General features: G+C 36.6%; 1 protein-coding gene across 1 annotated transcript in view; it reads left to right on the top strand.

Moving 5' to 3' along the window:
• The window catches only part of CCDC73 (coiled-coil domain containing 73), a 54,330-nt gene extending 30,344 nt beyond the window's left edge, over window positions 1–23,986 (top strand). The window contains exons 11-20 of the mRNA XM_019615208.2: window positions 937–1,016; window positions 5,899–6,027; window positions 6,276–6,335; window positions 7,874–7,978; window positions 10,720–10,830; window positions 12,473–12,604; window positions 15,717–15,885; window positions 17,000–18,532; window positions 21,337–21,470; window positions 23,723–23,986. Coding sequence (XP_019470753.1) covers window positions 937–1,016; window positions 5,899–6,027; window positions 6,276–6,335; window positions 7,874–7,978; window positions 10,720–10,830; window positions 12,473–12,604; window positions 15,717–15,885; window positions 17,000–18,532; window positions 21,337–21,470; window positions 23,723–23,938 — 2,669 coding nt within the window. The 3' untranslated portion in view covers window positions 23,939–23,986. The remainder of the gene's footprint in view (window positions 1–936; window positions 1,017–5,898; window positions 6,028–6,275; window positions 6,336–7,873; window positions 7,979–10,719; window positions 10,831–12,472; window positions 12,605–15,716; window positions 15,886–16,999; window positions 18,533–21,336; window positions 21,471–23,722) is intronic.
• Window positions 23,987–24,228: the final 242 nt, after the last annotated feature.

The raw sequence follows: 24,228 nt of genomic DNA on the forward strand, positions 1-24,228 counted from the left end.
AAAAAAAAACAAAAAAACAGGCAACAATGCTGTGCTTTCATTTAATTTACACTGGGCAAAGCTTTTCTATTATATGCCATATACAGAATAGTCTCTTTGCAGTTCATTAGAAAAATAACACTCGTAGTATTTTTTTCTTTTAACTACAGATTTTGCCGTATTTCTTTGCATATTTATCAGTGATTGCAAAATGATCACTCTGTTCAAGAAGCCGATCTATTCACCTGTTTAACTGCATTGTCTTTTACTGCAGTGGGAATTCAATTTGCACTGCAGGATGTAAGACCTGCAGTAGGCGTGTAGGCTAACTGTAAATTCTGAGCAAGAAACTGCTGTCAGGGAAAAAGTTATGCACTAAGTGTGAGCTGTTTATTATGCAAATTGTTTACACTTCTAAGCTGTTTGGTCTTTATTTGCTATATTAAGGCAACATGTCAGAGTGTAAGAAAGTGAAAACTGATGTTTCACTTTGATGTAAAATGCTGCAATGTATAATAAATTTACTTTATTGCCTTAACGGTGTCCCATTATTAGCATTTTAAAAGTAGTGTGAATACGTGACCCTTGCTGAAAACTTCACCAAATTTTGCCCAAGTTGTACCAGAAGGCATTAATTATTTTTTTGGAGTTTTTTTCTTTTGTTAATGTTTTGTTAACAGGGAAGTAATTTGAATCAAGTGACACCAAATGACAGAGTGAAATTAGAAAGAAAGTAATTGTTTGAGGAATAGCACAATTGGTATTATCTGCTGTAATGCATTCGTGTATGATCGTAATATATAAGCAGGTAACTTGAGTTGTATTTAGCATCTTAGCTGCTTTCCAAGAAGTTGTTGAACTACTTTAGGCATTATGCTCACATACATAACAGCTATTAATCAAATAATACTTTAAATGTGGAAGTGTATACATAAACATGTCAACTTCTGTTTAAAGTACAGGAAGCAATACAGCTCAATAAGAAACTAACATCGGTGAATAGAAGACAAGAGACTGAAATAAGTAATCTGAAGGAAGTAAGTACTGTATTCATTTCATAGTGTGCAGGTGGACTTCTGGCCTTCTTCAAGCTGCTTTACTATTAATAGAAGTAGAGTATAAGCAGTGTAGAATTGTTCTTCATTCTATTGCTAATGGTTAAATTTGTCTTGGTTTCCGATCTTAAACACAGATGCTTCAGGTGACTGGATTTTCATTTACCTCTACAGTGGCCTACTTGTTTCTTGTTAATTGTTGTCCATCTCTCTTCTTTCTGCACTGTGTAGTCACTGCATCTCCCATCTGATATGGAAGGGTAACAACAGTCTTTTCAGTGTAGGTAAAGGCAGATATAACAGGATGGGTAGAAAGAGTCATAGAAGCAAGCCGCTATTTTCAACGTACAGTTATACAGCTAGTTGAATCTCTGTCAAAAGTGAGAGTTTTGTGAGAGTTTTGAGGCAGGGTGACTGAGTTAGGTCAAAGGGATGCTATGGACGAAGTTGAGCATTTTCCTGCCCCTCCTCTATTTTGAAGCTGGTATTTGCTAGTTACTATTTGACTTACATAAAAGGAGGAAGAATAAAGTTATCTGTTGCCTTTAAACTTTGTTTAAATGCTGCCGTGAGAAGAGATGAGACCATCTGAAGACTAAATTCTATTCTGTAAACACTACATCCTCTGAACCTCATTGTTTTCCTATCCCCTCTTTCCTGTATGCTATATTTTTTCTTTCTGATTCTGTGAGGATTTCTGAAAGGAAACAAATTGTAGAACATCCCAGCTTGGATGAGACCTGTGAGGATTGAGTCGCTCCACACGGAGCCACCCAGAAATCCAGCAAGTTTGGTTTATCCCTTGCTTTGCCAATGCATGGTTATTTTTATCTGCTTGATTTCCTACTAAGCTTCATTCTCATTTGTTTCATCCACACCTTCTCGAACACTTGATTCAATATTTTTTACTAGATATTTCAACAAATTTGGTGGGTGAAAGAAGAAAACGCGCTGAGGATTGTGAGTGATGACCTATATGAACGATGTGTTGTTAATATCGATATTCCAGGAGGCTTTAGAAACTTTCAAGCATTACAGCCAATTAGAGTTGTGGCTTTTAATTAGGAAACTAAGAATAATTAAATGCATAGAAGTCTCCCAAGGGTAAGTAACTGGAGAGCTAAGAAAATAAATTATGTTAAGAAAAATTTCATGTAATTAAATTTGTGAGTAACAGAGGTGTGAGATAAACTAATAACGTTTTGTGTATTTTAGTTACTAAACATTTTGCTTGATCCATTTCTATTTTTTGAAGTCATGCTTTTGACTCTTAAGCTCTTGGGTGATAAATTTATAATGAAATACTGCTAGGTAAACAAAAGAAGGAGCCTGAAATTTAATCTAGTTTTTTTAGTTCATTGGGAAATTATCTTTTCCTTGCTCATTGTAAATAAAGTCTTGTAAATAGAAGTTGTACATAGCGTATAGAAGGATGACATGCCTTTTTTATGAAAAAGCAGTATTTCTGTGAAAATAGTTGGTAAATCAAACAAGATGGTAAAAATTGCATCCCATTTTTCCATGTCTTATTTGGACAGTTTCTAAGTTGCATCTTATAGAACCACTATGGAAGTTAAGTGGTATGAACGTGCATGGCTGATGTGTTCGTGTAACAACATTAAGTTCAGCACAACTTTAGTTAGTGAAACGTGGTGGGCTCATCTCTTGGGTCATTGTACAGGCAACTAGAACAATAGTTCCTGACTCCCAAAGAATTGCTCTGAGCTAGATGTATTTCACTGCAGTTACCTTTGACTTAGAGTAACCATTGCAAGAGACAGCAGTGAGGTGTTTTCCCTTATCGGGTCATGTATCCGTTGTTGATCTGACCTGACTTCTAACAGATCCAGAGCACTGAGGAAACTCTGGTATTCAGAATAGTTTGGAAGAAGGATTGCCAGGCTGTCTTCGGTTGCTACAAGGCTGAAAGTAGTCTTTAAATCTGCAGTACAAGTTGTGATATCTTAAGGAACTGGTTTTATCCGTGTTGGATACTTGACAGACCTCTAACAGATGTTACTGCCTGTGAGCTGTTAGGTCTTACCTCAACCTTTGTTTTCATTCAGACCGCAATGACCTCTTATTCTTAATGGGAATATGAAGCTGGTGAATTCTAGTCAAAATTTATGGATAAACAGTAAACTAATCTCCAAGTTTAGTGAAATGACATATGATGGACCTGTTTAGTCATACGCAGAACAGAAAAACCTGATTTAAATTGACGTCCATTCTGCACAAGAATTTCTGGAATTTGTGGAAAGAAGTATTTGGAGAGGTGGTAGCTTGCTCTTTGCATTGTCTGCTTACCAGTCTGCTTCTGATAGATAGCTTGGCTTAGTTTTCTTTTCAGCAACATTTGTTTTTGAATTTGAACACATAGTCAATGTAGGGGATTTTTTTGAAGTGTTGTGAAAGTGTTTGCTTTGATATCTGACTGCTAAAAGCAGTAGAATGAAACAAACCTTTGAAAAAGAGCTAAGCTGCTTAAGGCCTGACAGATTACCAAATGAGCTTATGGCACTGATTTGAGAATGCAATAAGATGTGGTTGTTACTTGGGACAAAATTTCGGTTTGCATGAGGTATGATTGCTGTCTTGGGAAGCAGTTACATATGGCTGTGCTGGCTTCTTTTTTAGTTATGTGCTACCACTTGATGCTGACGTGTACGTTTGTGTGGCCCTGAGGAAGAGTAGAATGAAAATTTTCTGTTGATCAAATTGTACAAAAATAAATAAACCAAAGGAGCGAGTTATGGCTTAGATCGACTAGCAAAAGGAAAGAAAAATACATTTAAAGAACAGGACTGCTTCTTTTGTGATACTCTACTTTTAAGCTGGCTTGAAACCATGTGTCTGAGTGTTGGTTGCTAGCAACACACAGAAGGAATACATTTAAAGCTTTGTTTTTCTTAATATTCCCCTGAAACTGATAAAATTATTTTCGAGACTAAATTTATAGAGTTGTGTAAATTCTCTATTGATTGTATTAGTGGCAGAAAGCTGCTAGAAAAGGAAGCAAGGAGGGGCTGAATTTTTGTTTACTTTCAGAATACAAGAAAATAGGCATATGTATGCATGCATTGAAATTATTCTGACAGCTACGTAGCTTATGCTGCCAGTCACTGTGGTAAACTTTCCCATTATTTTTGGTGACCTGGTTTGTGTTGGTTCTTTCTGTGGGATATTTTCAGTGTGTTTTTCTGCTCACAGCTTAGGCAGATGAGCAGATGTGGGTTTTATTCCGGAGAGGTTATGCGTATCCACCTGCTATGTATGTTACCTCTTCTACTGCAAAAGCATGATTTACTTAGTATGACTTGGCTTTCCCTGCCACTAAATAAGTGGTAACTCACCACACAATATGCTTTGAATTTTGCTCAGTGTATCTCAGATCCATAGCAGGCTTCTGCACCTGCACACACACACAGAGCGTGTACCATGAATTTGATTCTTTGTCTAAGATCGGTGTGGTGCACTTCAGTTTTACAAAGCTAACACTGCTCGCACCTCCTGCCTCTTAAATGTAAGAACTCTGGTTATTCTAGTAAAAACAGTACAATTAGAAGATGATTCTTTGGTTTTTTTTTTTTGCAAAGGTGGAAAAAGCCTTCCTAGCTTACCGAATACTGCAGTTGTAAAGCTTTGTACTCTCTGAATTTTATAATAGATTCTGCAATTACACTTAGTCCTTGCTAGATCATTTTCGATATATTTATGGCTTAAGTACATGAGAAATAAAGCCTCGAGGAAACAAAATGATTTATTTAGAAGGGGTATCTATGCTTGTATTTTCCATAACTTTGTGTTTGTAAATTTCAGCAATGTAATCTTCCCTTTTCTTTTGTACTGTTATTTGATTTTGTCCAGAGCAGTTAAACCCGTTGGTCTGTGATAAGATGGAATTCCGGTTTTGTGAAGAAAAGTTAAACAGACCAAACTTAGTTGTTAGATAAAACTATTACCATTCTGAATGCGTGGTTCACCACTATGGCATCATGAAGAATTCTTGATACTATCTGTGAACAGCATTCATAACCTCTGCTATTTGTCTGAGTAAACGTCAGAGCGCTCAAGGAGAGAGCGATATTAAACAGACTACCTTGTAGCAGAATGGGAGGGGTGGGGGAGAATAGGGCACAATATTTATGACTCCAGGAACTATAAGTTGTAATTTAATGAGATCAAAGCGTTTGCTGTTTATTTGCTGCACTAGGAGCTTGGAATAAACTGGTTAGAAAACAGATAATGCCCCACCAGAGGAAAAAAAAAAAGAAAAGAAGCAGGATATTTAAGAGATTATGAAGACTATAAAATCTCTGGCATATTTTAGGTGGAAAATCATGTTGTAGAAGCTTCTAATATAAGATTAATTTAGAATTCTCCTGAGATTAAATAATTAATGTTTCAGGAAAAAGCCAAGATCCTTCAATTTATAGCTGGTTCCTGCTTTTACCAGATAGTCACTGTTCTTTTTTTTTCCTCCTGCATCTAAGGAACGTACCCATTAATTCAGTATGTACTTTATTCCTGTTGTGTAAGAGGCCTTACCAATATCAACTCAGTGCTCACTTCCATGAAGAGAAAGTAGCAAATACGGAGATGTCATGTGTATTTCTAACAATGAAAGCAAAATACTAGGCCGATAACATTTAACCAATTAAATAAACTTTCAGCCACATTTGACAAGTATAAAGCTTAGCAAGTCAATCTCAGAAATTTCGGTTCCTCAATTTAATTTATTTAGCTGTTTCCATACATTATTTAAAAGTAGGGCATGACTCAGGATAGTTTAAAAGATTTGTCTTTGTTTTGAATTGCAATGCCTATCCTGGATGAACTATTTATATGTGTTTCCTGTGTTAAGGAACTGAAGAAAGTAACTACAGACTTGATAAGGTCCAAGGTCACATCTCAGAACAGGGTGGGAGAAGAAAACATCAATCTTGCAGCAAAGGAAAAACAGTTTCAAGAACTGCAACAAAAAATCAGAATGGTATTCTGGAATTTAAACGCATTAAAATTTTGGTTAATATGTTCTGTTATTCATCTGAACAGGAATGCATGTGCAATTTTAGAGTTAAAAAAGACATTTCAACATAATAGTTAAAATAGTTTTTACAGTTTTAAATAGTCTCATGAGGATTCTAAGTATCCTATTTGTGCAATATTACTACAGTAACCCAAAACAGTAACTTTGAGTGCCTTCAATAACACTTTGCTACTTCTTCTTTTTTTTTTAAGGAGACAGCAATCAGTAGAAGAGTTGAAGAAGAAAATGCTTACATGAAAGAAGAGAAACTAGTGAGTAATTAATCTAACTTGGCTATTTAAGATTATTTAAGAATATGTTGTAGATGTAAAATTCTTAAATGATCTTGGCAAATAAAATCACTTGTGTTATTACCAAAAAATTTCCGAAAAGTGGGATATTCTCTTTGTTTAGAAGCTAAGCTAGCAGTATTAACTAGGTTGATGCCTTGTTTCAAGTCAACTTTTATCTTTGAGTTCAGATTGGAGGCATCTGGTATGCGTGTGGAAATAGTTGTTAATGTAATTCTTGAGAAAAAATAAGCAATCAAGTTTGCATGATAGTCTTGCCATTGTGCTTTCTGGTTGCCACCGGTTTAATACAATACTGTTGATATTGCAACCAGGTAGAATTCATACAGAGCATATGTGTTTCGATTATGAAACTACACCTGTCCAAAGCTGATCAGTGTTAAGGTGCCTCTGTCACAACCTTACTTGCTATTTGTTAAGGTCCTGAGCAAATCCTAATGTTCAAACCAGATACGTGGAGTCAAATAACACAGACAGCATGAAAATTTTATTCCCTGTAATAATTACCACAATACATTGCTTTGCAGATGTTATTTTCTCATTCTGCAGTTCACTAAAGTAACGTTTCGGGGAAGTGTCATCGGCCTCCTTCTGAGGAAGGGCTAAAAGTAACAGCTTGCTTGTATGCTCAATGAGCATATGTCTAAGGATAGGAGATAAAGGATCATCTATATAAGCTTGATTTACATTTTGAATCCGCTTTTAAAAAATTCATACCAATAAATGTAGGGGAAAAAAGCCACCAACAACAATACGAGATATACTCTGTCACCATTTCTCCCACAACTCTGAATGCACTAAAAACATTGCTGTGGAGTGTTTGTAGCCAAATTCGTATGGTCATTTTGAGTTAGGAAAAACAGAGAAGGCATTGACTGTATTTCTCTACGTTCTGTGTGAATTGCTAGGATTGTTCTAATATTTGTCTGGCTTGTTGTAAATTGCAGGTGGGGGTAGCTCTAATACAGAGATCAATTTGATGTTTTTCTCCAAGAACTTGGGTTGGAACACCTGGATTTTTATATTATAGAGAGCTACAAAATAACTGTCTGGACTAACTGAATATGTTGGTTTCACTGGATATTGGACTGAATGTATTAACTAAATTATGGGCTGATTTACACTGAACTGTATGTAGAGAAGCTATCTTGTTTCGTTCAGTGGATGCTGTACTGGATTAAGAAGACAAACAGCTCTGCTGCTGACATGTCAGGTGATTCTGGGTTTGGTTTTCTAGATGTGAAATGCAAATAAGTATAAATTTATTTTCAATAAAAAGAATAGTTCTTCCTAGATAGAAGGCTGGAAGAGCTCAGAGGAGTTGTGATTACTTTCCAAGTGTTGATGTTGGTTGCAATAAGATAGTTTCTAATATACAATATTTTATATACCACTGACGGGATAAAAGTAAATGTTAATCTCAAAGGTGTAAATGGGTTTCTGTTTAAACTTGAGCAACCAAGTGTTATTCAACGTATCCTGATTTATTTGTTCACAAGGAAATTCTCAGCTCTCTACAGTGTGTGCAGAAGCAGCTTCAGCGAATAACTCAAATGAATGTTAAAATGGAAAGTGAATTAAATGCACTGAGAGAAGAATATCAGGTCAGATTTTCCTTGATTAGACAAGCTGCTTCTATCTGTTGGGTATTTTTTAAGTCTGGGGCTGTTAAAGACATCTGTATGCTTCTCAGAACTTTTGACCTCACTTGCATTGCTCCCTCAGCTCCTTAACTGTCAACGTGAACCTTGTAATGCAGTCTGTGGTTTCCCTCTTTTAGTTTTCCCCCTAAGTAAATTAAGGTTGCCTTTCTGATCAGCCATTTCTGGAAGGTAAAACCAGCACACTTGTATGGTTGCTTTCAAGTATTCTGAAATAAAATGATTTCATGACTTGTTTCTTACAATTAATTTTTATGTAGCTGTAAATTTTTTGTTTCTGGAGAATACTTGAAATTTCAGTTTTCTGGGGCCAGAGCTTGAGCCAGAGCATAGGGCCTAAAAATGATCATGTCTTGAGCCATTCCTTGTCGTGTTGTCTGTTACGTTTATGTTTCAGGTGCTCAGTAGTCATGTTGGAGAGAGTTGAGTTGAAGCATTATTCAGTTTCTCTTTGAGGCTGTGAAAAAGGGATTAATAACAGTTCATGTTCTATATTACATTTGCAGTCAGATTGGCCGAGCGCACAGAAGATTAAGGTCGTTATCTTTTCTGATCATATCTGCCATGCAGAGATCATTAATGGGACTATTAATAATTATGCACTATCTTTATCTATATATAGCTATAACCACTCTTTGCTGGGCTGTTAAGGCAGAGGCTTTGAACTTCTATCTTGGGTAGTTTCAAATTAAACTTCGTGTGCACGTATACTTTTGTTCCTTTGTTTCATTGTATGAATGTAAGCAGTTGGCCTTCTGCCACAGTATGAATATATGAATTTTGCTTTTTGACTAAAAAGCAAGGTTAAATATGAGTTTGTTCTCAGTTGGAAACTAGATAAATGTTTTCTGCGTTATTGGATAAAACTGTAGTGAGTGGAAGAGAAGCTACTGATTTCAGATGTCTAGATTGCTGCATTTAGTCAACTTAGAGTACTAAATCTTCATAATTTGAATTTCTTAACTCCCAGAGTGCTGTAAAACCAAGAAAAGGTACTTCTCGTTCTGGGCAATAGTCACACTAGTTCATTGTGACTCTTCAGAGTTCTCCAGTTGCTTTTTCATAGTATTGGCTTTAATAAAGTTTTAAATGTGACAAAGCACAGTCAAAGGCACTTGAGACAGTTTGTTTTTAAATGTTGGTTTTTTCGAGTGTTTGGTAAGCAAAGGCTGTCAAACTGGGAGGGCCTAGGACCCAGTAGGCATACTTACATGGTGGTCTCTTGCACTAAATGGAAACAAAGCTAAGGTTTGCTTTGGGAGTGGAGATTTTTCAAGGAAAGCTTGGGTGGGACAGCTAACTACTCTTTCTGCAGTCATGTTTGTACTTTAATCTGCTGCTTGTTATGCCTATAGCTATGCTATAACACATTCCACTTCAGAAGAGGCTGAATTTGAGATGCGTTTATTTCCAACGACTAAATAATCCTTTAGTTAGAGAGGCAGAAAAAAGCATCATGGAACTACTGCTTTGTAGAACTGCATGAAAGATATTGAACGAGTGTATTTTATTATTTATTAATTATGCAGTCAATGTATTGATGAACTGTTTCATGTTTTTAATTGCGTAGTATGTAGGAGAAATTACTTAAGAAAATATACATATAAGCAACTTTTTTCTATGTGTATAAAAGTGCAAGGTAGTCTGAGTTGTCCGGTGTCATACCTTTTGAAATATATTTTTATCAGTGGTGCAGGTAAAATGAAATAGGTATTAAAAAATTGTTGTTAAGTGAATCGGGAAGTAGACTCACTTCTAGTTCAAAGATTAAGTAGAAAGGAACTGGTTTGGAGTAATGCCTCAACATTTTTCTTGGGGATTTTCAAAGAGGCTCAGCAGAGTCATAAATACGAAGCTGGTCATATAGCTACATGCATTAAAGGTATGTTTACATTATCAAATATACTTGTGTCATCTATAATAGGTAATGGAAGCAGTAACTCCTCTATCTTCTGTGTTGTTTGCTGTAAAAATGTGATAGAATAAAAATTCCAACAGTACCTGAGGTGTCCCAGAAGTTACTGTTGATTTATACAAGTGCATTAACTTGGCACAGTAAAGTTCAAACAATTAAGTAAAAAAATGTTGCCAGTAGAATTCAATGGTATAAAATCCTATACCGTAACCTATACTACTATTTTAATGCATTCTTACTGTTTCGGTTGTGTAAAATTAATTAAAGGATAATCAGACATAGTAAATACTTCACGTTCCAATAGATGTTTTAGAATGTTAAGTTTATGCAGTTTATGCAGGATAGGTTAATAAACCATTTAGGATAGAAAAACTGGGCAGAAAATTAATTTTTTGTTTTTCTCCAGAGTAGCTTTTTCTCTAAGTACTTCTTTAAGGTCTAGACTGTGCTACATTCCACATTTCTCATCTCTGGACTTTATATTACTTTTTTCAGCACATTAAAACTTATGCAGTGAAACTGAATAATGGCAAGTGTTTTTATACCCTTTTATAGCCATTTCTTTTTTCATAACCTCCCCCTGTTTCCTGTTAGCTAAACTATAAGCACCTTTCTGTTAATTTATGAAAATTATTGTTGAGATAGCACATTATCACTGATCTGTATGGCACTTTCAGCATGTTAGAAGCAAAGGTCCAAGCAACATAAAACACATCAAAATTCATTAATGTGGTATTGATTATTTTTTGGATAATTAATTTTATTGCAGACACTTCAAAGAGATAATGAGCTGCAAAGGGAGAAGGCAAAGGAAAATGAAGAAAAGTTCCTTAATCTTCAGAATGAGCATGAGAAAGCACTGAGAATTTGGAAAAAAGATGTAGGTTTGTTAAATTAAATGTTATAGTACTAAAAGGGTTTTGGAAAAGTCATCAAGCATTTCAGATAATTCCTAAAAACCAAGAAAATATTGCAGAAATACTAGAGTAAAAACAACCAATTTATTTTCCAGTAATGCAGACTCATCTAGAAATGAATATTTTTAAAAGGTTGATTTAGGAGAAATGTTGAATTGCATGCTTTAAAACGTCAGTGCAGTTCTATGAAGCAAGAGCCCCGGGGTATTAGGTGTTGTCTTGTCTTGAGTACTTGAAAATATTCTAGAATTACACCAAGAGATGGAAATGGATTTAATTTTATGTATTTTTCAGAACAGTTCTATGCATAACTTATTAAGGGAATACCAGCACTTCTAGGCTGCACTCTTTGACCCTGAAAAAATCTTGAAAGATCGCTAGTCAATTGTTACTTATTTTGGGGGTGGAAAAAACCAAACAGAACTACCCTATTTGGGTTACCTGGAGGGTACCTGTGCAAGGCCGTATTTCCCAAGGTGGGCGGGGGGGAAGCGATCTCACTCTGAATCAGGTAGAGCTGCTGAAGGCTTGCATTGAAGCAGAAGTCCACATTTGATCAGAATAATTCTACTGTGACTGTGGGGTGAAAGGTGCCTAGATGAGAGAAAACTGTTCATCTCTGCGTACATCTAAACAGTGTTTTATCTGCAATATTTGCTGTTCTTTCTACTTCTTAATTTTAAAGAAAACTTCATTAATTGCTAATTATTTCTTCTACATCTCTAGCTAGAAAGGCTTTGTGGCTGATAGACTGATGCAGGGAGTTTGTGTGGAAATTGTAATGCTGTGGTCCTCATTCCTTGATTTCTTTGCCACTGTGAAGATCACTGCAACTATGAGATGGAAAATAACTGCATTGTTCTGATGCTGTCTGCTCTGAGATAGTCAATATCCCTGATTTCTAGCAGTGTCTTCTACCATAGTATCCTGTGTAGACATGGGAATTCCCCTTTTATTTTATAGGAATGTTTGCACCTTTGTTTTAGAAGATCATGTCTGTCTTTGTGTCTGACGCTCCCCACTCCAGCAGCCTTTTTTCTGCTGCGGCTGAATTTGGACTTCTAATTTCTTAATAGCGTAATCATGGATAGCATTAACATTATACAATGCTTTGGCAACAGTTGTAAATCAAATTACATTATCTCTGAAAAATTACTCTGCTTGCTTGTTTTTGTTTTTACAACTTGTCTTGCAATCTTTTTTCATTCTAAATAGAAAAATGTACTTATTGTCTACTCGCTGGAGAATATTGGTTTCCTGAGGCTATTAGAGAAGTAGTGCCAAGCAAGTCCTTGATTGTTACAGTTGCTTGAAAATATGGTAGAGAATATTCACGAACGTGTTTTTTCTTGAACAGAAAAAGGGGAAAAAGCTACAAATAATAATCTTCAGCCAATTAATAAAAAAGGATCGTCTGTGTGGTATTAGAATGGGATTAAAATCCTGGTGTGAATGAAAAGCTTGAGTTGTCTAATGTACACAGAATTCCTTATTATCTCTACTCTTTTCTAAGGGATTACATTAATTTGCTAGACTGTTGATTAATAGTGTTTCTGTATTTGAACTTGCAGTAAGGGTCTGTTTGTGTGCTGTGCTTTCTTGCAGGAAGAAGATTTGAGAAGAGAGATGGACACTATTAAAAATGAGCTAAATTCCCTTAAAGAGGTCCAAGGACATATTGACATTTGCCGTCCTCCTCAGGGAAACCAGCGTTCAGAGACAGTAGAAAATCTGCAGGTGGGTGAGTGCCTCTAATGGCAGCAGTACTTGGCATTTCTTCTTATAAATGAGTTTAGAGAAGGAGAGACATCATAGTTTTTCTAGTATGACTTTCAGCGATCTTCTTTTGACACACTGAAGCCTAAAAGTTTCTCTGATGCAGTCAGTGATCCAAGATCCCTTTAAAAGAGGTTGCATTGGTGGTGTGCTAAGTCCATGCTCAGCTCCATATTCAGCATACGTATGAAAAGTCATTAAGTGGTTTAGCAAGTGATGTCTTGAAGCAAGGGGAGGAGCACGTAGCACTGTAGACAAGTGCTACCCCTTACTTAAACTGGATTGCTAATTTATATTCTAGTCTTTTATAAGATGGAAAAAACAAGATTACAAGCTTCAAGAGAATAATTCCTTGTGTATGGAGTATATTCTGTTATTTGGCAGTGTTTTGTCTACATCATTGTTCCATTCATTTTTTTCACTCAGACAGTGGCTCATCCTTCAAAGATGTAAAAAGTTACTTTGTGCCTCTACAAATTTTCAGTGTTAGGGAGATAGTAGGTAACTACACTTTTGAGGAGTAGGTAAAATGTAAAATGACAAACTGAAACGACCTTAAAATTTGGAAGAACTTAAGTGAATTTCTTCACGCATTCATTGAAACGCGCACACACGACTACACACACGTCTGGAATGCACTTAATAATGCTGCGGAAGTTAAACTTGACGTGTGTCTTCATCGTGCAATATCTGCGTGAATTCTTCATGATGCTTTGGAGAATGCAAATTGAGTAACTTTGAAAAATCGCAATTTTTTTTGAATTAAAATAGGAATTATATTTAGGATGCAGAATCAAAATGTGCTATCAGACTTTGTGATAAAGTGTACTTGTGCTTTCTGAGATCCTGTGTGTTTGAAAGTAGATACGCTTAAAACATAGGGTTATGAACGGGAGAAAAAAATCTGAGATGACTGGAAATTACTGGAGCCACTAGAGATCATGTTGATTACTCTTAATTGTACAACCTCATCTTCAACCAGTAATGAGTCAGGGTCTAAGATGACACGGAAGGGTGAAGTGTTGGCTGTGATTTGAGTGAAGGAATACCACAAGGAAATACACATGTATATATTTTTACACCTAGTGCAATCTGAACTCCCTGTGATGATTTGTGGGGCATGACGTTTAGCACGTATGTAAACTTCATACTGATCACCCGTGGATCAGAAATTAAGCCTTCTTGGAAAAAAAAGTATAAGGTTAGATCTCATTTCAGAGCCAAATTTGAACCTGAATAATTACACTCCCGTTGCCTTATGCACTGCAACTTAGGTTACCATGCTTCATGCTTAGTTCATTTAGTTCCTTGTTTGTAATACAGCTGTGTATTGTTAGAGAAGAGAGCTATACCTAGTGGCAGGTTATTACTGTGCTTTTACATATACAGGGAGATGCAGTTGTGAGAAGGTTTTGATTTTAATGATATGTAAAAAGTTGGGGAAATGTCATTTAAGGTATATGCATGTTGCATGGATATATTTCCATAAATTATGGCAATGAGGGAATGAAGTCAAATCTGTTGGAGAGTTTTGATATTTAGGCATTTCAATTTTGGCATTTTAGCCCTTATTTTTGGAAGATGTATTCAGTCCATCTGAAAATCTGGAAACGAATTGTAACCTTTTTGGTTTCTTAAAAATATTTCATCATGTTTTTTTTTCAGATCCATTTAACAGTTGATTCTCTAACAAGAAATGTAAGTTGCAGCGTAGCAGTCATTCTGTACCCATACGAAGAAAGTGATGCTGGGTTTCTTTCTGTTTTTGTCCAAAGAAGCAGCTCTTAGAAGCAAGAGTTTGTGAAAGATTTACAGCCTTCATGAAAGAAACTTTCTAGCTCTTGTACTGGAAAAGAAAAGCTTGAAAGCATAGAGCCAAGGCTGCATACAGTCAGAAAGCAGAGCTGACCAATTAAGAACTTAAAAAATAAAAATACTAAACATTTACAATTTCAAATCAGAATCTCTGCAAGTGACAGGACTAAAACAAAAAAATTGGAGTATTTGGCACTAGGAAAAATAATTTCAGACCTCTCCTTCATCTGCCATGACTCTACCCCAAATTAAGCTGGGAGCGTAAAGATGTTCATGTGACCTGTAGAAAATGGTTTCCTGCAGGTTTCTATTGTATATCATCTACTACCACTCCAGTGCGATTATCCAATTTTTGACCAGTGTTCTCTGTGCCTCCCTCCATTTTATAATATACTCTGTCCTCCCCAAACATCTTATGCCCAAGTACAGCACTTGTAACTCCCTCCCACATCCCAACCTTCCTTCTCTAACACCTCCAGCCACCCAAGTATCTTTAGTTTTCCCTTTCTCCTATAATGGAGTAAGCAGTGCCCCTGCTCCCTCCCACATCCACCTACTTTTATTTGAGCCAGCGTGTGCTCCTGCCTTCAGCTGCAGATAAAGGATGGGTGCTGCTGCTTTTCCTTTTTTTATGGGTAAGGGTGGATGGTTGTTCATTTAGGTAGCTTCTTCTCTATTTAGCTGACAGTTTTAACATAATGATTCAATTAGACACGTTTCAGGGTTCTACTCCTGTTGAATTTGACTGTTCAGATTCAAAATCCACCTGGGAGGGAATGAGGAATGGGTCAAGAGCACATTTCTAAGTCTTATTTGTGTATGAATCTGAGTTCTAATCCCAGCTGCTTTGTTAGGTGGGAACAAATAAGTGTTAATAGGTGTGTGTGAGCTTGAGATAACTAGCAATCGTGTGGGTGTTTTCTACATGTAATTACTGGTCAGGTCACTGATTTAACCTGCAGACAGAGGGCGTCATCCAGTCAGTGTACATCGAAAACATCTTCCTTCCTCTGAAAAAATGACATTGGTGTGATTTGTTGGTTGTTTTTTTTTGCGGACTGTGATTAGAAGTTAGAAAGGCCTAATGTCTTTCCTGCTCTTAAAGAATCCTAACCTGCTTTTTTTTCTCCTCCATTTACATTGACTTTATATGCTTCAGGAGAATGGTTTTCTGTTTCCATCAGAATTGTAAAATGAATTCAGAATTGGAGACTGTAGTAGGTTATTAAAATACGTATAATCTTCCTCCTTATTCTAGCTTGGTCAAGAACAATCAGAAGACGGTGAAATACAGACTATTCAGAAAGACAACGATTGTATGCCATTTATTCTAAGAAAAGACAGTAACTTGGGACGTGAAGATGAAACTGAAGTAAAAAACACAGTGAACTTCTCCTTAAGCACCGAAGAGTTACAGATAGAACAAAGTAATAATCTTACATGGATAGAAGAGATAAGTAGTATTGTTGATAAAGGGATAAATAATTCCAGTATAGCATATGATAATAAAATGTTTGAATCCCAAATTAAATGTTTTTCTAACAGTAGTAAATTCTTGATGTCAGTAATGCTAGTCTGTGATAAATTCCATGGCTCTGTAGGAAAGCACAGTGCTTCTAGTGGCTGCCCTGGGTCATAAAGCAAGCTCTGTGTTGTTGCTCCTCCAGTTGTTGGAATATCTTCTCCTACACTCCAGCCGAGCGGGCACGGGTTAGGAAGAGTAATGTATACAGAGGCGTTTGGAAGGAAAACCAAGGAAAGATTTCCCCTTTCCCATAAAACATTAAAAATAGGCCCTAGAGTGCTTGCAGTGCGTTTCTTCATGTGGGTGATCATTATAATTTTGTATACGAAGTGATTCATGAACTCTAGTAAGTGACTTCTTTTGAAGCCGGAAGACCATATAGTCTTCAATACTTGGCTGCATTTTAGAAAAGGAGTGGAAACTTAAGCAATTAAGAACCGTAAAATGATTGCTTTGTAGGACCACTGCTCATACTATCTGCGTGTACTCTCAGAAAACACAATTCAGATAGTGAAATGCTTAAATTATTCCTCATTGGCTCACGGCCATCAAGTTACAGTATGTTCCTTTCTGTATGAACATAGTCAATTCAGCAGGTTTGGTTCTTATTAACTAAATATGCCACTTTGAAAAAGATAAATAGTTGCAGTAGTAAACTGCTTACAAACTTCATATAAATACAGTGGGCTGATTAAATGTTTTAATTTCCCAATTAAGACCTTATAATCACGTAAGTGCTAGTTGGGAAATATGTCAATAGATTTTCAATACAATCAGTAACTAAAATGTACAGAGCGTTAATTTCTCTTTGAACAGTTTAAGTGTTTTGCAAATTATGATAACAAATTTTTTTATTTTTATGTGGATTGAAATATTATTGTAATGTAAGTGAAGAAACTGTTTTGATACTAATCTTAAGTCAGTATTTCAGAAATCTTAAATTGTAGTAACAGTGTTTTACTTAATGTTTTCTTTGGTGATCCATCACTAACTAGAAAATGCACTTAATCCAATAGAGTTAAAAGTTCTTGAGAACAGATGTAAGGATGAAATTAACGCAGCTAGCCCTTCGGAAGGAAAGCAAAGGGAGGCTTCTCCCAGGAATACCCTCTGCACGGATACTGATTTAATTAACCAAGGACAGGACTCAGAAATGCATGTCACTGAATGTAAAGAAGCAGAAAATCTAGAAACAGCAAGTAGAGTGCTACCGGAGGGAAACGGTGCAAGTTTACAACAAAAGCTACAGGACAGCACTGATCCAGTAGCAGCACATCACACAGAAACAAGCAAGGTACTTTTAAATGCTACTGACAGAGGAATTGTCTGTGAGAAAAACGCAATTCAAGAGATGAACTCCAGTAACCAAGAACTGTGCAATACTACACATGCATCAGTTTGTACTAAGGCAGACAAAAACTCGAGTTTCATAGAACTCACCAGCAGTTTTCTTACAATCGAAGCATCCAAAAAAGAGTGTGGAGCAGCTGTGTGCATTGAGAAGAGTGCTGTGTATGAAACCAAGACAGATGATCATCAAGTGAATGAATTCCGTTTTGGCATCCTATCTTATGCTAAAGAAAACTGTCAGACAGAATACCAGAAATGTAGCTTGCTAAACAGTGACAAAGATGTGGATAACAGATCATGTAAAATAGAAACAAGCTTGTTACATCTGAGCGCTTTACCTAGAAATAAATTTCCTTTTAAACAAATGCATGTAGATGCTGAGGACAAAAGTTACAATGAAAATGCTGCAAACATCAACAGAAGTGGTACACTAAGGCATACTGGTTTTCCAGCAATGGATGCTCAAAATTTATTAGCCGTTAATCGTGATAATGCAAGTGCTGATAAAGCTGCAGAAGAACATAGTAATAACATGCCTCTTAGAGGTACTTATAACTTAAGCCCCAAAAAGATATTTAAAGGAATAAATGCGGATGACGTGCACAGCAAACAACCTGAACACGACAGCACTGAGCAATCAGGAGGTGACACAAGTACCTTGGATGCTGAAGCCGTGTCTCCAGTAAGGGCGGATGATTTTGACACAACTGTTCACCAAGTCCCAGCAGATGGAATTAGTGCAGATAAACTTAATGAAGAAATTGAGATAAAGTCCATCAAAAATGGACGTTCCCTGGACGTTAATGATAATTCAATAAATAACACTACGTTAAAACAGAAAAAAGACTCGCGGCACAGTACAGTTCCAGGAAGGAAGCCTGCTGAGGGTCACCTGAAAGAATCATGCTCTTTACCCACGAGAACATCTGGAAGTTTAGTGAATGTAAGTGGGAGGTCATCCTTTGATCTTTCAACTTCAGATAAAAAAGCTGAGAAAACTTCAGTATGCTTCAAATTTCTAGAGCTCAGTTCTTGTTCAAGAATAAATCAAATGAGAAGTCAGGCTACGTGGACTTCATCATCCCAAGAACCTTTGGCTTTGAAAGAGCAAGTGCCGTGTCTAGTGGAAAACCAAAAGGTGATTCCAAGAGCATTTCAAAACATCGGTGAAAATGTTGGCAGGAAAGAAACAGGACCAGGTAAGAAAGAGAAGTGTGTATATTGTTGTACGTTGCACTGAATGTTTTTAAAAAAACTACCAAAATATGAACTTTCTACAATTAAGCAGTGCAGTGTAAAATTAGAAAGCTTAATGTAAAAAGAAGAGTGAAAAATACTATGAGATCTCTCAATTTACCATATATATGTAGCTAAGTTTTTGTCTGGCTAATTATTTGATTAAATAAACATTTGTTTGTGTTTTCCTTTGTGAGAGAAAAGCAGGGCAGTTTCAAATGGAGTTTTTATAGACATTTGTAACTCTAATGTGTATTTTATCAGTGCTTTGCACGTGATCTGACAGGCACTGAGCAGGTTCTCGAAATCATTCAGTGCTCTAATTTCACATAAAAAAAAAGCTAATTTGTGAACCAACAGAAATACATTAGTATCATGGTTAGTGAAAACTTACCCACTTTTTTGTCCACCTCTGGTTCAGATGGACAGTTAGAACCATGTGAGTGAGCTGAACGTGTGAAAGGAGTTGATACCATTGGAGGCACTGTGAAACACAGCTGGCTGTTAGGAGTGCTCAGTGACTTTGTCCATCTTTTGTTGCTGGTCATCATTTTCTGAGCAATGTTTTGTCTATGCAAAAACGTAAATACTTCACTGCACACTTAAAAAAGATTACAAAAATGTGGTATGATTCAATTTTATATTTGTTTTACAATAAAAATTAGCTGCTGATTAAGTGTAGTCTCTTAACAAAGTTTTATATACGTATGTATATATAAAAAACATATATATATCATCTGTTTCCAAAGTATATTAACTTCAGCATTTAGGTCTACTCTTCTACTTCAGTAACTGGACAGAATATAAGATGGTATCTGTGTTGTCCACCTTTATCAAAATCAAGGTTACGTAAGGGTTGTTTTTAATCCCTGTGTGCTGTAAGTTTGGAGAAACTTGATTAGTCTGTGAAGAACTGAAAGCCCCTAACTTGGTTCAAAATGGAACTTTGGGTGCTTAGATGTTGTTCAGAAGAGCCAGGACTGCATTATAGGGTGTGTGTATGTGTGTGTTTCGTCTTTGCTGCTCGAGTGGATGAAGAGCCGAATGGACGCCCCGCCCCCTGACGCCTCCACAGTTTGGCAGCCAGTGGTAATGATTTGGAAAACCTGCAGCCTGATTTCCTAACATTGTTCTGTTATTATGAATTTAGGCTATTCCCATAGCTGTAGCTCTGGGATACTTCTGTATACTGACACAATTTTTTCAGTACAGTTTAGTTCAGTTTCAGATGAGGCTTTCTCACTGAGACAATAGCAGTGGTAGCAGAACCCTGATCTCAAGACGGCGCATTATTTTTCTTAGTAACGTGAATTTCAGAATCAGTTTCAAGAAAATCCATGCACGGTTATGTGATGTTGCACAGGGATTTTTTTTCCTGCAAGAACAGACTGTGCTATCTAAAATTCGTGTGCTGTTCCTTCTTTTCTTGTATGCAAAGAAGGGTAATTCCAAGAAGTGAGTCTAACAAGTTCATCCAAAGGAGCCAGTGGGGATTTGAATATGACTGTGCTTCCACAAATGAGTTACCTAGTGACCGGTACAGTCACCAGACCACTTTCATTCTGGCAAAACTTCACAGCTGAAGATCTTGGGTTGGGTCCCAGATCTGCCTCTCCCTCTCACCGTACTGCCTAATTTATATAGGCCCCTACTTCTGCTTGCCTGCCTCTTGGAGAGTAGAAAATCTTATTGACAGGGCACCTAAGAATTAGTCATTGCAGTACACTCAGCACTGCAACTTCCAAGATGTATTGTGGCTTTTTTTCCAAATATTTTCCCAAATGGCAAACCAGGGGTGGAATCAGTGTGGATGTGTTATGTTTGTTTTTACTTTTCCCCATCAAGGCACAGCTAGCCACATGAAACGCTGAGCACTGAGGCTTAGTAATCCTGTTTGGGGGAACTCCTTTTACTGTCTACCGACAGTGCAATCTGCTATTTATCCAACATGTCTGGTTCCAGCAGCCACACTGCCCTGAGCACAGGAATTAACTGCGAGTGGGCAGAACCTTCCTGGAGAACTCTCCTCCTATTTGATTCTGCAAAGTAATGATTTTACTGTTATATCTGTAATTGACAGGCATCTATGTTGGGGAAAAAAACAGTGACTGTTTGCAGTGTAAGTAATTTTGGAGGATGCTTGTTTTGATTCTGCAAGTAGTTTGCTGTTGGCTTCAGTGGAGTCTGCTAGCAGTGCATAAAGCTGCCGTAGGACTGCAGCCTTACACTGCTACGTTGATCTACTTATTTGTCCTTTGTACCTTTAGTATAGAGCTATGTCCTGATCTCATGAAATATTATTTAATTACAAGAAAAAACTCCTTATTTTAAAGATGTCTGTCTAAACAACTTTGTATTTAAAACGTCCTTATTACAAGCCATCCTGCAATATGATGTCAGGATGCCAGTAAGGATAAACTTTATAATCATTATCAGAAGGTGAGTCTTAGAGGTGTACTGTTTCATGAAAGGTATATTCAGTTAGTATACTGAAAATGCTTACATTTTATATAAATCCCAGTTTTCATATCTTTAACTTAATACGTGAAAGTGGCACAAAACATCTTTAATTGGAATAGGAACGTACCTCACCTTTGCAGAAGAATCTGAAAGAAAAATGAGGGACAAGCCTGCAACAGAGATTCAATGATTAAAACAAAAAGTATTTGTTTTTTTAACATCAGAGGTAAACCAGAAATTGCGTTACTTTACAATTAGTGCCTAGAGACTAAATTGCAGTTGTTACCATTTCCTTTTCGTCAATCAGGTTCTACCAGTTCTAACGGAGCCGCTGACACTTGGAATACCTCTAGTATCCACCGAGACCCCCAGGGAGACACTACTGAAGAATGGAATGCTACGGCAAAGACTTTTTATGATTCTTCTTTTCCCACAGAACATGTAAGTCAATTAAAAATACTGCGGACCAGACCTCAGTGAGCTAATTCCACAGATATTTGTACAACTGTACACATCTGGATACTTTAAGACTGAGTCAATCTCCAAAATAATATCAAAAGGGCAACGAGGCACCATTTTTCACAATTAAGGTTGATAGAAAGCAGCAGGAAAAAGTCACAGCATATGAATCAAACAGATGCTAACCAGTTAGTTCGGGAGGGGAAGAAGAGGGTAGTTCTTCTGTACCTTAATAAAAAATCATCACCTAGAGATTTTTCTTCTTTTTATTTTAAAGTAGCATGGAAAAGTATAAAAAAAGTATAAAAAAAAAGTATAAATTCCTTTGATAGGAATGTCTTAAAAAAAAAAGTCTGTGAATGGCTTAGAAATTCAGCTAATCTATGAATGACAGCCTGTCAGTTTATGCCATGCAGCAATTACATAATAGCACATGTTGTCTTACTGCTTTAGTATTATACTAGATGTGAGTCTAAAAGCAGACAATGGAAAAGCAAGCTGTTGTTCTCCAGGAAGACAAGTTTGTTCAGAGTGATACTAGCAATGCCTCATACTGCATTCTTAGATCCACGTTAAATCCTAAAAATCATGTTCAAGAGCAATACAATAATTGACATCTGCAATGGGTCTCCTTCTCCAGAAAGGTTTCTAAAGGAGCTTCCCAGTCTGGGCCGCCTCATCTGGAGGAGGTTTGAGATCAGGATGTAGACGTAGTATTTTCAGGTGACTAAAGTGGCTGATTTTTACTAAACAAAATCATGTTTACTACTACGTGCTACTAGCATTCATTTTTTTGTCATTGAGGTGGAGCCAAGAACTGATGAGAACACTCTTCTTGTTCTTCCTTGCTTATTCTTCTGTACTTTCAGCTGAGAACTTCTAGAAAGGGGTGGACTAAAGTGCCTAATTTACAGCAAGTAAAAAGCTGTATTTCACTATCTGATGGTGGTTATACTACTACATCATCTCCAAATTAAAGCTCCTTATGTGCAGGCGAAGTAAAAGCTAAGATAGACATGAACAGCATGCCTTGCTGATTTGACCTTAGATTATTTTCCAGGCAATTGCTGTATGAAATTCAGCCTGGGACATTGCAGACCACTCCTTCCCTTTTGTACTGGTGCTGTTCTAATACCTTTTTTCTTTCAATTTGTCATTTTTATGACTGACGTGTAAAAGCTGTTGAGATTAAGAGGCTCAGCAGTTAGTTTTGCTGCTCAGTTTAGTTGTTTTGACGAACTTGTAGGTTAATAACAGGAACAGACTTAGGCCTTCTTACACTTGGATAATCTCATTTAACCAAAACGCAGCACTTAGAAAATAAAAAACAAGTATGTTTTCACACACATTCCCCCATGGTATTAAAGAGAACTTACCCTATTTTACAGTGTGGGCAGTAAGATGCCTTGTTGTACTTGTATTTCATTGTGTAAAACGCCGAGGATTTTTAATTTGACAGACAGGATTTTTTTCCAATAGGTAAATTGGACAGTGTGCTTTCTAAACTTCAAGATGAGCTTGTATGCTGCAGAACGAGAGTCTTAATTATTAGTCCATGTAGCAGCATGTAGTGATGCACTACGAATTATCCCTTTTTAAATTTCGGTCTGTTTTAAAAAAAAAAAACCTATGCTTAACTGAAAACAGGTCCACAGACTGTGGCTTACAAGTAGTTAGGCCAGCTATCCAATATTCAAAAATGGCTCAGCAGAGCCTCACCTGATTTGTTCCTTGATTTGGATATATATGAAACAGTAATTAAAACTATTCAAAGAACAAAAAGGTCTTTAACATGTAAAGCCAAATGCTTACAGACCTTGCTTCAGTTAATGATGTTTGTTTTCTCATCTATAAAGCTAAGCAGAGAGGGAGTTAACACTATAAACCTCATGATTTTGGGTTTTGTTAATCAAATTATTGCATAGCACTAGAAGTGTCAATTGCAACATTAAACTGTTTAATTGAACTATTTATTTTGCTATTCCGCATTCTAGTGCAAGGTTGTCTTTTTTTATGCGTTCTCTTCTGCATCAAGTCCTATGTTAGGGTTAGGTTTGTAAATTTATCAAGTCTTCCATTTTCAAGCTGAAGCAAGCATCTCAAAACATTTTTTCCAATTGACTTATTTTTCTGTTCACGCTTCCCTGTGTGCTTAATGTCAAATGATTGCTAACAATCTGAACATCTGTATCTGAATTTCGTTTATTAACTATCACTTGCTTTTTTTCTGATAGGTGCAAGAAGGATTTACCGCTTTGAATGAGCGGAAGCCATCTCCCATGACTGTAACTCCAGCGCAAAGGGAAAGAACACTGGGAGAGGAGGACAGATGTCCTCCTCATCATTCCACTGTACAAAATGAAATAGAAGAAATTGAGAAATTCCTCAAGTTGGAAAGACTTGGTTCATCGAGAAAAAGAAAACATGAAGACAATAAAAAGCAGTGGTAGGAGATGGATAAAGCACTTCTATAAGCTAAGTTGGTAGAGCTATTCCTATGTAGTGTGTATTCACATACTTGCATGTTTAATACAGGATAAATGCTTTTTGTTAAAGAATAGATGCGACTCTAATAAATTAATCTGTTTCTACAATCAAATGCAAGCAAGTTGTTATGAATTTGTCCTCAAGTTAAAAGTTCACAAGTTAGATGTTGTAATAAGACTTTAAGCAGTGTCAAACCAATGCCCAGATCTTTTAAGTGAAATAGTTCAGTTTGTGGTGACAGACTGCTCCCTTT

The sequence above is a fragment of the Meleagris gallopavo genome, chromosome 5 (assembly GCF_000146605.3).
Source record: "Meleagris gallopavo isolate NT-WF06-2002-E0010 breed Aviagen turkey brand Nicholas breeding stock chromosome 5, Turkey_5.1, whole genome shotgun sequence".
Classification (NCBI taxonomy): Eukaryota; Metazoa; Chordata; class Aves; order Galliformes; family Phasianidae; genus Meleagris; species Meleagris gallopavo.